The 12,477-nt window shown below is 40.3% G+C and overlaps 1 protein-coding gene across 1 annotated transcript in view; it reads right to left on the bottom strand.

Moving 5' to 3' along the window:
* LOC139531822 (cell surface glycoprotein MUC18-like) overlaps positions 1-8,721 on the bottom strand; it is a 76,015-nt gene extending 67,294 nt beyond the window's left edge. The window contains exon 1 of the mRNA XM_071328708.1: positions 8,481-8,721. Within this exon, the coding sequence (XP_071184809.1) occupies positions 8,481-8,544 (64 nt within the window). The 5' untranslated portion in view covers positions 8,545-8,721. The remainder of the gene's footprint in view (positions 1-8,480) is intronic.
* Between the last annotated feature and the right edge of the window lie 3,756 nt (positions 8,722-12,477).

Below are 12,477 nucleotides of genomic sequence, written 5' to 3'. Positions count from 1 at the left end.
ATAATATAATAAACACACAGAAATACGAGCCTTAGGTCATTAATATGGTCAAATCCGGAAACTATCATTTCGAAAACAAAATATTTATTCTTTCAGTAAAATACGGAACCGTTGCGGAATGTAAACATACTGCAAGAGATGTGACACAATTTCCCTAGTTATAATAAATTCATGTTAGCAGGCAATATTAACTAAATATGCAGGTTTAAAAATATATACTTGTGTATTGATTTTAAGAAAGGCATTGATGTTTATGGTTAGGTACACTGGTGCAACGACAGTGCTTTTTTCGCGAATGCGCTTGTTAAATCATCCCCCATTTGGCGAAGTAGGCTGTGATTCGCTGATAAATTAACAGGCACCGCATTGATTATATGCAACGCAGGACAAGCTAGATAAATTTGTAATGTCATCAACCATGTGTAGTTAACTAGTGATTGTGTTAAGAATGATTGTTTTTTATAAGATAAGTTTAATGCTAGCTAGCAACTTATCTTGGCTCCTTGCTGCACTCGCGTAACAGGTGGTCAGCCTGCCACGCAGTCTCCTCGTGGAGTGCAATGTAATCGGCCATAATCGGCATCCAAAAATGCTGATTACCGATTGTTATGAAAACTTGAAATCGGCCATAATTAATCGGCCATGCCAATTAATTGGTCGACCTCTACTTTAAACAATGCCATGTGGTTTCCAGTTTGCATAAAGTCCAGTGTAGTTCCTTGAGGGCCGTCGTGGCCTTTCTTCTTCCCGGAGAGTTCTTTATTCCTGTCTGCGCGATGTACTGAGTACCCAGCTGGCTGTATGGACGTGGACAGTATATCCAGAGAGAGCCATGATTCTGTGAAACAGAGTATGTTACAGTCCCTGATTATCTCTAGAAGGAAATCCTCGCCCTGAGCTCGTCTACTTTATATAATCGTAATATAATCGGAAGCGGTGGATGGTGTGCACGCCTCCTGAGTCCGACTAGAAGTCCACTCCCGAATACCTCTTCTCTGCCGGCGGCGTCTTGGAGCAGCCTCTGGGATAAGTTCAATTGCCCTGGTGGGTACGAACAAAGGATCTAATTCTGGAAAGTCGCATTCCTGGTCGTAATGCTGGTGAGTTACCAATGCGCTGACATCCAAAAGTTATTTCCGGCTGTATGTAATAACACAGAAAACGTTCTGGGCAAATAATGTAAGAAATAACACACAAAAAATATGTTGGCGCCATCATTAAGGGTTAAGCATGTTTATCTATTTAGACCAGTGGTCACAAACCTTTTCTGAGTCAAGATTACTTTCGCAGTCAAAAAGCAAGCCGAGATCTACCACTCAGATGTGTTATTTAAACATGAATAAAAAAATGTAACATTAAACAAACAAAAAAATGCTGTAGGAATGAGGTTTGTGCAGTAGGAGCAAATAATTTGCTCTTTTATTTACTGGACTGATGCTACCTGCATCTGATGGTCATGGTGCTTTCAAGACAACTGGGAACTCTGAAAAAACGAGATCAAATCATGACGTCAGTGAACTTCAAGTCGGAAAGTCGGAGCTCTAGAAAGATGCCGAAGTTTCTGAGTTGGATGACCGTTCAAAACTATTTTCCCCATTCTGATCTTTTTTTTTTTTTTGAGTTCACAGTTGTCTTGAACGCACTGAAGTCGGAGATTTCCGAGTTTCCAGTTGTCTTGAACACGGCATTAGTCTCAGCAAAGGGAGGGAGAGAGCAGCAGACGGTCCGCCTCTCACGGTCCCTACCTACTCTCTCGTTCCTTTCCTCCGGTGAGACTGACCTGATGGTCACCACATCTGTCTCAGGCACAAATTCATGTTGTTCCTATGACCAGAGAAAATGAAATATCGATATTAAAATAGACATGACAATGCGAGCTGCTAATTATAATAAAAACACAGGGCTATCGATACACTTGGCTACCCATTCATTGCAGCTGCAGCGCAAGTGGAAGTAGAGAAAAGCAAGTTTTATGTTTTGTAATAGTGTTGAATAAAAACAGTGTTAACAGTGCTGAATAAAACTTACGACATGAACTCACTCCTAAAAACTGAACCTCTTTGCTGTATTCTTTGATAGTCTCTCTCTGGTCATGGATTTAAAAGTTATTAAATCTCACGTAGGCTAGTATCAAACTTTGCTGTGGCCGGGGGTCGTGAAAGCTGTGGAATCTGCAAGTAGGCATGGTAATTTGAACTATCCGATTGGCCAGTGCAGCAGGCACACTCAATTTAGCCACAGATCTCCCGGTCCACTGGGAAGGCGGAGTTTGTCTTTTCAGACAAATTAAATTGTTTAAAATGGGAACACTTTGCCTACACGGTGCACAGGGCTTCTGAATGAAATGTACCCACCGCCAACAGCGCAACACAAAAAAAAGTTGCGCAACCCTTCATCGTTGGCTTTTCTACAGAAATGTTTGGTGATCGACTAGGAATGCCAGTTGGCATGACCAGTTGGTGACCACTGATTTAGACCATCCAGAATGAATTACCCTGTTGCTGCCCCCTGTTGGATGTCTATGACATTATATCATATGGTGACTGAAGTGACGATTAACATTCAATTGCATTATGCTCTAATGAGCATGCTGAGTTCCCCCATCAGCAAGTGACATGTCGATATCTCAGCCAGGGGCTCTGGTTAATGACATTATATCTTATCTAGATGTATGTCAGAGAACCACTAGCAGATGTGTATTACTATGCCATGAATGTTTACATTCATGATGAATAGTGTGTAATCTGGGGAGCTGTTCAAATGGATTTTAGGGAGGGCTGAGGGCTCCTTTCCTCACTAAAAGAATGACTGTCAAAATGAAGAAAAGTTTTATTCCGTCTCGAAAAACTCTCTCGCTCCCTCCCCCCTCTTTCTAGAAGAGGGAGATCATTGAAGATGTGAAGAGAACATCTTCCTCCACCAAAGATCCTTTAAAAAGGTCCATTGAATTTCCTTCTGTTGTTTTAAAAGTGTCCTTTAAGATGCCTTCTTTAATTTCATTTTTTGGGTCATCTAAGTTCAGTTCCGAGTACATACTTAAAGGACTGTAATAATTCTGAGGTTTTAAGCTGTAAGGAGAAGCAGGGCTCCATTGTTGACGAACCTAGCAGTGTGCAAAGAATGGTCTCTGAGGGGGAACAGCATCCCATTGTGCTTCCATCAGTAGAGGTCAGGGGCTGCTCCATCAAGCAGGAAGCAGGCTGCTTAATGAGTGGGCATAGGTCTACTGAAGCTCCTATGATGGGGGCCAGTGATGTACTTCCATATTCCAATGATGGCTTAATTTGAAGTTCATTATTTCCTTCATCTGAATTATTATTAGAATCTATTCGGAACTGGGACAATGCATCAAGAAATATGGAGAGAAATGTTACCCAAAATGCTACCATACAAATTACGGCAGGTTATGTGTCATTCAAAGAAAGCCAGGCCTGTTTTTTCTGCTCAGTGAGCACTACTTTTTTGTTTTTTGTTTTGATGATTTGGTTCTCTAAAACTTCATTAAAGAATCTCCAACCTTAGGAGCCTGATTATAGATTCTGTGTTACTGTTAGTCCTGAAATTACCTCATGTTTTGAGTTACAGTAAAAGGCAGGCACAGACTAGGCATGCATGTTCAATATCAATTCTGTTTTACCTGTATTTTTCAATATTCACACAGTAGGCCAATTTTGTTGAATTCCTTGTTTTGAAATGCAGTTATCTTCGATTAATAATTTGTAATACAAGTACCTTGATTAAGGAGCGAACCCTTTATTTCAATTTTCGCCTAAAATGACATACCCAAATCTAACTGCCTATAGCTCAGGACCTGAAGCAAGGATATGCACATTCTTGATAACACTTGAAAGGAAACACTTTGAAGTTTGTAGAAATGTGAAATTAATGTAGGAGAATATGACACATTAGATCTGGTAAAAGATAATACAAAGAAAAAAGTATTATTATAATTTTTTTCATCATCTTTGAAATGCAAGAGAAAGGTCAAAATGTATTATTCCAGCTTAGGCGCAATTTTGATTTCGGCCACTAGATGGCACCAGTGTATGTGCAAAGTTCTAGACTGATCCAATGAGCCATTGCATTTCTGTTCAAAGTGTTGTATCAAGTCTGCCCAAATGTGCCTAATTGGTTTGTTGATACATTTTCAAGTTCATACCTGTGCACTCTCCTCAAACAATAGCATGGTATTCTTTCACTGTAATAGCTACTGTAAATTGGACAGTGTAGTTAGATAAAAAATGCCTCAATGAGGATGGGAATCCTACTCACAACGGTCCCTGTTTAGGTTCTTCAGAGGGGCCAAGGGTTTCTATCTTGTCAATAATCCAAAAACAAACAGCTTTACCTCATCTTCCAGGGGGGCAAGGAGGATTAAGTGGAGGTGACCCAATTAAGACAAGGTTAAAAGAGGAAAAAACTGGGTTCGGAGGCTAAATTAGGGATAAGGCCAGAGCAGAGTGAGTGTTGTCCTGTTGTGAAGTGGTGGAGGGAGAGGGGGAGAATCAATCAAATGTATTTATAAAGCCCTTTTTACATCAGCCGATGTCACAAAGTGCGATACAGAAACCAAGCCTGAAACCCCCAACAGTAAGCAATGCAGATGTAGAAGCATGAGAGGGGGGAGGAGAGGGAGGGCCACACCATACTCAGGTAGATTAATGAACAGGTGAGTGTCAGCGGAAGTGTTTCCCCTATATGCATTTAGCAGCAGCACACCAGGATATGCATTTTGCATCTGTACACCATGAGGATTTAGTGGATGGGGAGGAAAGGTTGTGGGGGCCTGGTGACCAGCAGGGTCAGACCATGAAAAGAACACTCACACACACTGTTAAGGTGAGATGCACTTAGTAAAAGCAACACTCAAACCCAACCCATCTTCGCTTAGAGCGTGCATGCACACATACATACACTTGCATGCACAAATACAAACTCACTGTCCTGTAATTCCTTATGATTTTTATCAAAGCAGGCAAAGTACACACAACACAGCTTATATGTTTTTTTTAAGGCGCGTGGTTGCCCGAGAGATGAAAAACACAGATATGCCATTGATAGCTCTGGAAAAACAACTCCTAATTAAACCATTTATACCTCTTGATCGTTGGAGAGGGCTGTCTGACATTTAAAACCAACAAATATCATATGATAATATTGGTGAGCAAAATATGTTCATAATGCAAAAACACAACAAGGTTTAATACCCAGAATTCCACATTTAACACGATGCATGATGATTGACAACGTGATTTCATTGTCACACTGGCCATGGTGCCAATTTAGCAACGGTAATTAAAACCGTATAACTAATGAATAGGCCAATTAAATTCACTAAAACAAAATGACACGGAAAGGAAATGTTCAGTTAACTCTGGCTACACGTAGGCTACGTCAATTTTTTTCTAGTTTGGGAAAAGGGACGCTTTTTCATTTCCCCAATGAAAAAGCGGTTAAGCGCGTTTCGCCAGTAACCTTAAGGTTGCTGGTTTGAATCCCTGAGCTGACTAGGTGAAAAATCTGTCAATGTGCCCTTGAGCTAGGCACTTAACCCTAGTTGCTCTGGATAAGAGCGTCTGCTAAATGTCAAACATACTCAACCAATTTTTCAACTCAATACTTCTTGTATTCCCCCCAAATTATAAAAAACAACAACATAAATGCACTGTAATTTAAGCAATTTTTCTATCTGCCTCTTGGCAAAATGTTTAGAATTGCAGGGAGTTTGTAACGGCTTTCGTCGGTGGAAGAAGGAGAGGACCAAAGCGCAGCGTGGTTAGTGTTCATCTTAATTTAATGATAAACAAAAAACTGAACACTTCAAATTCAAAACAACAAAAATGAAAACCGAAACAGTTCTATCTGGTGCAGACACACAAAGACTGAAGACAACCACCCACAAAACACAATAGAACACAGGCTACCTAAATATGGTTCCCAATCAGAGACAATGACTAACACCTGCCTCTGATTGAGAACCATATCAGGCCAAACGAGAAACCCCACATAGAAACAGAAAACATAGAATACCCACCCAACTCACGCCCTGACCACACTAAAACAAAGAAAATACAAAAGAACTATGGTCAGAACGTGACAAAGTTAGCTTGGGCTGGTGGGAGGAGCTATAGGAGGACAGGCAAATTGTAATGGCAGAAATAGAATTAATGAAATCACAAAAATGTGGTTTCCATGTTTGATGTGTTCGACATCATTTCCTTTATTCCATTCCAGCCTTTACAATGAGCCTGTACTCATATAGCTTCTCCCACCAGCCTCCTCTGGCTTGAAAACTGCTAAATGTTCTCTCCTAATTTTTATTTAACTATGCAAGTCACTTAAGAACAAATTCTTATTTACAATGACAGCGTAGGAATAGCTGGTTAACTGCCGTGTTCATGGGCAGAATGACAGATTTTTACTTTGTCAGCTCGGGGATTTGATCTAGCGAGCTTTCAGTTACTGGCCCAACGCCGTACTCACTAGGCTACCTGCTGCCCCCTATGCCAAGAGGAGGGCCTTAAAAGAGCAACTAATAATTTAGAAAACAGCCTATGTGACATCAATATGAATCAGAAACATTTATTCTACTGTCAAAATTTACTACAAAGTGTAAATAAAGTCAGTCTCACCCAAAACGGAGTTTTGTGAGACTTTTGGTCGTGACTGCATCGCAACACAAATTAAGTTTGGGTTGTTTCAAACCTGCCCACAGCTGGCAGCACACAAGTAATCATCAATTCGGAGTGTAGCTGCATGTGACCCAATCATAAAGCCCGTGGTAAATTTGGGTTCATGATGGATACCCCTATGGGGCTAGTTAGGGACCATCAATAAATTACACAATGTACATGGGACAAGATGTCAAAATTCCAATATCACATTTTTTTCAATGATTTGAAAAACTCTAACCAAATGTAAATTGTAGAAATTAATTTACAAATACTGAAAGCATTCAATGAAAGAGCTAAAAGTTGCCTAACTAGAGTTAGGCTATCCAAAGTCAAACCAATTTTGCCATGGTCGCACAGCAGCTGGCTGTAGCAAATTGGCTAAATAATTTGTATAACTCAACCCACCTGCAAACACACACAAGAGTCACCCACATCAAACCACACTCTGAAACCAACTCACATTTGAATTCAGTCGCCCGAACCTTTAAAATGTTTCTTCCCAGGGCAGGGCCCAAGATTTGGTTCGTCCGGCAATGCACTGCCGAAGTCATAGTAAAACTCGAGTTGTGTTCTGATTCTGAGGGGGTCCCTGGTGGATTTGCTATCACAAAAGGGGTCCCCAGCCAGCCCCAAAGAGTTTGGAACCTTTATGGTGCTATATAGAACCCTTTCCTAAGGTTCTATAAAGAACCATTAATAATAAAGGTTCTATATAGCATCAAAAAATGGTTCCTCTATGGTTACAACACCTTTTGGAGCTGTATAGAACCTATTTTTATGGTTCTTTATAGAACCTTTATGGAGAACGGTTCTATAAATAACCCTCAATCTCAAAAGTTCTTTGTAGATCATTTTTAAGAACCATACAGGTTTTTTTTATATTCTCGTTAGCCATATTATATTATAAAAATTCCTTGGGCGTTATTGGGTTGATTGACAAGTGTGCAAATCAGGTGTGCAACATGTAAAACAGCTGGGGTTCCTTGTGGAGAGAATTGAAAAGTACAAATTTATACCATACATGAGTCTTTCACAAGACATGGCTACTGGCCGTTAGTCATATTTAATATATAACATTGCAACACAACATATTAGATACATTGGAATGGTTGCTTGCGCAAACATTTGGTTTGCTTGCACAAAAAAAAAGATGTGAGGAAACCACTTACCAAAATATTTGAATGTGCCACCACCCCTAAATTTTAATTATCACTAAAAGAAGAAAGAACCCTTTTCTAAACTGCAAAGAACCATTGAAGGGCTTCAACAGTTGATTGAGTCATTATGGTTCCACAAAGAACCATCGCCCTTACCAAAAAACACTTGAAGAATTCACTAAAACAAAATGACACGGAAAGGAAATGTTCAGTTAACTCTGGCTACACGTAGGCTACGTCAATTTTTTTCTAGTTTGGGAAAAGGGACGCTTTTTCATTTCCCCAAAACATGCGGCTCCAACGGTTCACATTTCAACATTTGCATTTTGTACAGTTGCACTTGCTCCTAAAATAAGCAACAACATCTTAACTCAAAGTGTGTAGCCTATTATTACTAAATAACTGTCCACAGCTTCGCAGAAGAGTCAAATATATGCTACTAGGTTTTAATGTGACTGCAACGAAATAAATTCAATTTACATTAAAAACAGCCAAATATCGAAAGCCAAGGTTAGGCTGCTACAGCATCCCTCACTGAGTCGAAGTGCATCCCATTCAAACAGTACCCCTTGTAAACATTCGTTAAATCCGCGAGAAAAGTTTCCCAAAATCTAAAACAAAGAAAACATACGTTATTTGTCTTACTTACCATTCCAGCTGAGGGAACAAACAAGAAGAAACACCAATATGAACGAGTTCTTTGGGAAAGCCATGCTGTTTCTCCCGTCTTATCCAGTCCTTTCCAAATGAAACGTAGTTATTAGTCAACTTGGTCCGCGCGCACAAAGAAAGAGCGAGTCAAGTCTGGACGGCTGTGAAGAAAAGGGAGGGAGGGAGTCGAGCTGCAGAAAAAGGTTTGTCGTCTATTGTACTGGCTGTAGTACTTTGTACTTTGATTTCCAAATTCCATCCCCCCTTCCTCTTGTATTTAGTGGGTAACGGTAACACGATTGTTTTTCTTGCGAGAAAAATTTATCTATAAGAGTAGGGACGCTAAGCCTACCATCATTGCCTGGAATAACACCTCTTGGCCAAAATGGTATTCTCTAATTTGGCTATATTTACATTGGGGTGTATAAGGAACTAGGTGCTTTGATAAATGAGAAAATGTGATTTATTGTGCACATTAACCCTAAACCATTTCTATGATGATATACCTCATGAATAATAATCCAATCATGTAATGCAAGGACATAAAAGGATTGGAACAATCAATTCACATTCTATTCCATTAAAATAATCCTTTGTTCTCTCTATAGGTAGAAATACTGTACATTTGAAAAATATTGGAAGAAATACATTGTCCACCAATGTATTTCTGTCCAACATAGTAGTGACCCCAACTCTCCACCCTAGTAAAGGGGCTTCTCTGGGGCAGATCAGCTTGCAGGTCGTTAACAACCTCTGTTTTTTTCATCACTGGACTGTCACCTCAGCTAACAGCTGCAGCAGAAGGGGCTCCAGAGTAAGGCTCCCACTCCAGCTGTCCTGCGGGGTTGGGTCCCCCTCTATAGATCACTACTAGCCTGGCCTGGGACACATTGCAGGGGAATATAGGGTTACAAATGGAGGGAAAATCAACCCATTGGGCAGAAATTAAGAACAGTCTTCAGTGGCGGTAATAGAGCTATGTTGAACAATAGATGTAACAGGACACAATATGTTCTGTTTTTACTTTATTTTATGCTGTGCAGGATATCTTGTTCAGCAAGACATTTCCTTTTTGATGTATTAAAGCATTCAATCTCCTCAATTATAGTATATTTAGACTTCTAAATCATGTTTATACTTTATTTATACTTCTCAGAAGGACCACATCAGAAATAATGGTAAACAATTAGAGAATGTTTAGTTTTTACTCAAGATGTTCCATTTACAAAATGGGCTCTAGAGGTACCGTCTACACTGACAAATGTACTCTCAGTGTAGTTAAGGTCACCTTCTACATCCATCACACACTCCGCATGCATCACACTGTGTGAGTGTGTTTGTTCACCTGCAGATGCAAAAGCACTCATCACTGTACACAGCACCTGCAGATGCAAAAGCACTCATCACTGTACACAGCAGCAATTCACCCTGCAACCACCCCTGCCAAGTGCACCAAATCTTGGCCAGTGAAAGAGGGCAAAAAGGCAGAATGTAGCACAGTCCCTTGAGGCCAAGGTACATTCTACAGAGCAGAGAAGGCAAATCTGAAGCAAATGAGAAAGGGCCTTTGAAGTGGACATAGAGCCCAGGCCCCCTCTGAAATCCCTTATTGTTCCTGTGATAGAGGCAGAAAAAGACGATTCCGTGTTGAAATGTCATTTTTTCCATCTCAAATCAATTGTATCCCTTGCCCCCTCTGTCCATCTATCCCTCTCTCTTTTGCCCTCCATCCATCCATCCATCCATCCATCTCTCTCCATCTCTCTCTCTCTCTCTCTCTCTCTCTGTTGTATCAGAGTTTCCCATCTGTCTCTCACACTGTTGTGTCTTCGGATAGCAAACAGAGAGGGAGGGGGAGATAGGAGGGAGTGACAGTGAGGATTTAATGGTCAAACACCATTAACCCACACACTGATTATTTTACCAGGTGACAGGTGCCAGTTCAGATGATCTGCACACTCTCGTTAAGTCTCCAAGTTGACTTTTCCAGAATGATTGTGGGCTGGAAAGACAAGTGTGGTTTTTGTAGACTCAAGTACAAGTGTCTCATAAACAAGTCAAGATCACTGTGACGAAGAAGGTTGTCACTCCAGTAAAATGAGGTTCAAAAGTACAACTGGACCGATACCTCAAATCAATAAATTAATTATTCAAGAACTGACAGGTTGACAAGAGGTTGAAACTGAAGTTTCTATCTCAATACAATATTTGTGCTTTCCAGTCTCTTGGACATATTTTTGTAGAAAGAAATGGTTAATGGTGAATAAGATTAAAAAGTCATTATTGAAAATTCACTATCTTGTTAGATGAATATAATGCATTTTCTGCAAATACCAGAATGATCACCATGATGACTAATCATCACATTCACAAAACAGATGTTCTGTATTCCTCACCCTAGTTTCATATGATGAATCCACTCCCGTTGGGTTTACCGTTGGCATCGATATGAGTCAGAATCATTTATTCTACTGTCAACATTGACTACAAAGTGTAAATAGGAGAATTTTGGTCATAAAGTCATTCTTGTACAAAAAAAAGAGTTTTGTGAGACTTTTGGTCGTGACTGCATCACAACATAAATGAAGGTTGGGTATGTTTCAATCCTGCCCACAGCTGGCAGCACACAAGTAATCATCAATTCGGAGTACAGCTGCATGTGACCCAATCGTAATGCCCATGGTAAATTTGGGTTCACTTTGGATATCTCTATGGGCTAGTTAGGGACCATCAGTAAATTACACAATTTACATGGGACAATATGTCAAAATTCTAATAGCTCCAAATTGAAACTCAGCCAACAATACATGAAAGATAAACTGAAGTTTCTATCTCACTACAGTATTTGTGCTTTCCTGTCTCGTGGACATATTTTTGAAGAAGGAAAGGGTTAATGGTGAATAAGATCAAAAAGTCTATCAGAAATCAAGGTAAGACCCAGATGCGGACACGTTGAATAAACAATGGTTTAATAGTCTAAGGGACAGGCAAGAGACAGGTCAAGGCAGGCAGGGGTCAATAATCCAGAGATGGGGCAAGGGTACCGGTTGGCAGGCAGGGTCAGGCAGAGTGGTCAGGTAGGCGGGTACAGAGACAGGACAGGCGAGGCGAGGGTCAAAACCAGGAGGGTGAGAAAAAGAGAGGCTGGGGAAAAAACAGGATCTGACAGGACAAATGCTGGTAAGCTTGACAAACAAGATGAACTGGCAACAGACAAACAGAGAACGCAGGTAGAAGTACACCGAGGATAATTGGGAAGATGTGCGACACCTGGAGGGGAGTGGAGACAATCACAAAGACATGTAAAACAGATCAGGGGTGACAAAGTCATTATTAAAAATTCACTATCTTGCTAGATGAATGTAATGCATTTCCTGCAAATAATTATCACCTTTATGACTAATCATCACATTTACAAAACACATGATATCTCTATTCCTCACTCTTGTGTCATATGATGAATCCATTTCCATTGGGCTTACTGGGGTGAGGTCAGGTGCTGATGATGTGGAGTACATGAGAGGGAGAGAGATGAGCCAACAGAGGATCAGGATGAGCTCTGAGGTGTGACTGGTTTCCGTGGCTGCCTGCACAATTCCCTATCATCAAGATCACAGAATACCATGTTTTTTTCCCCATGTCACTCGCTTTGATTACACACACAAAGAAAATCTTCTATAAAGTGCAGAATAAGGGTTATTTGGCTTGTAACCATAGCGGATCCCTTTTTGATACTATATAGATACTTTTTAAAAGATTCTATAAAGCAGGGGTTCTCAAATTGGGGTCCCGGGAGGTGCTATTTTTACATGATAAAAAAAAGAATATTGTCAACAACAACAGATTAAACTAATTCATTTTGGACAATGGTTCTGTGGAATAAGTTTAGAGGGAGTAATACATTACAATAGAATGCAATATTATTAATCTGCAATTTATGTTCTTAACCCTGGGCAACATGGGCCTGGGAGGCTCACAGGGATATTGGTATCCAC

Source organism: Salvelinus alpinus, chromosome 1 (genome assembly GCF_045679555.1).
Source record: "Salvelinus alpinus chromosome 1, SLU_Salpinus.1, whole genome shotgun sequence".
NCBI lineage: Eukaryota > Metazoa > Chordata > Actinopteri > Salmoniformes > Salmonidae > Salvelinus > Salvelinus alpinus.
The sequence above is the reverse complement of the archived record's forward strand: the minus strand, read 5'-3'. Positions and strand labels throughout refer to the sequence as shown.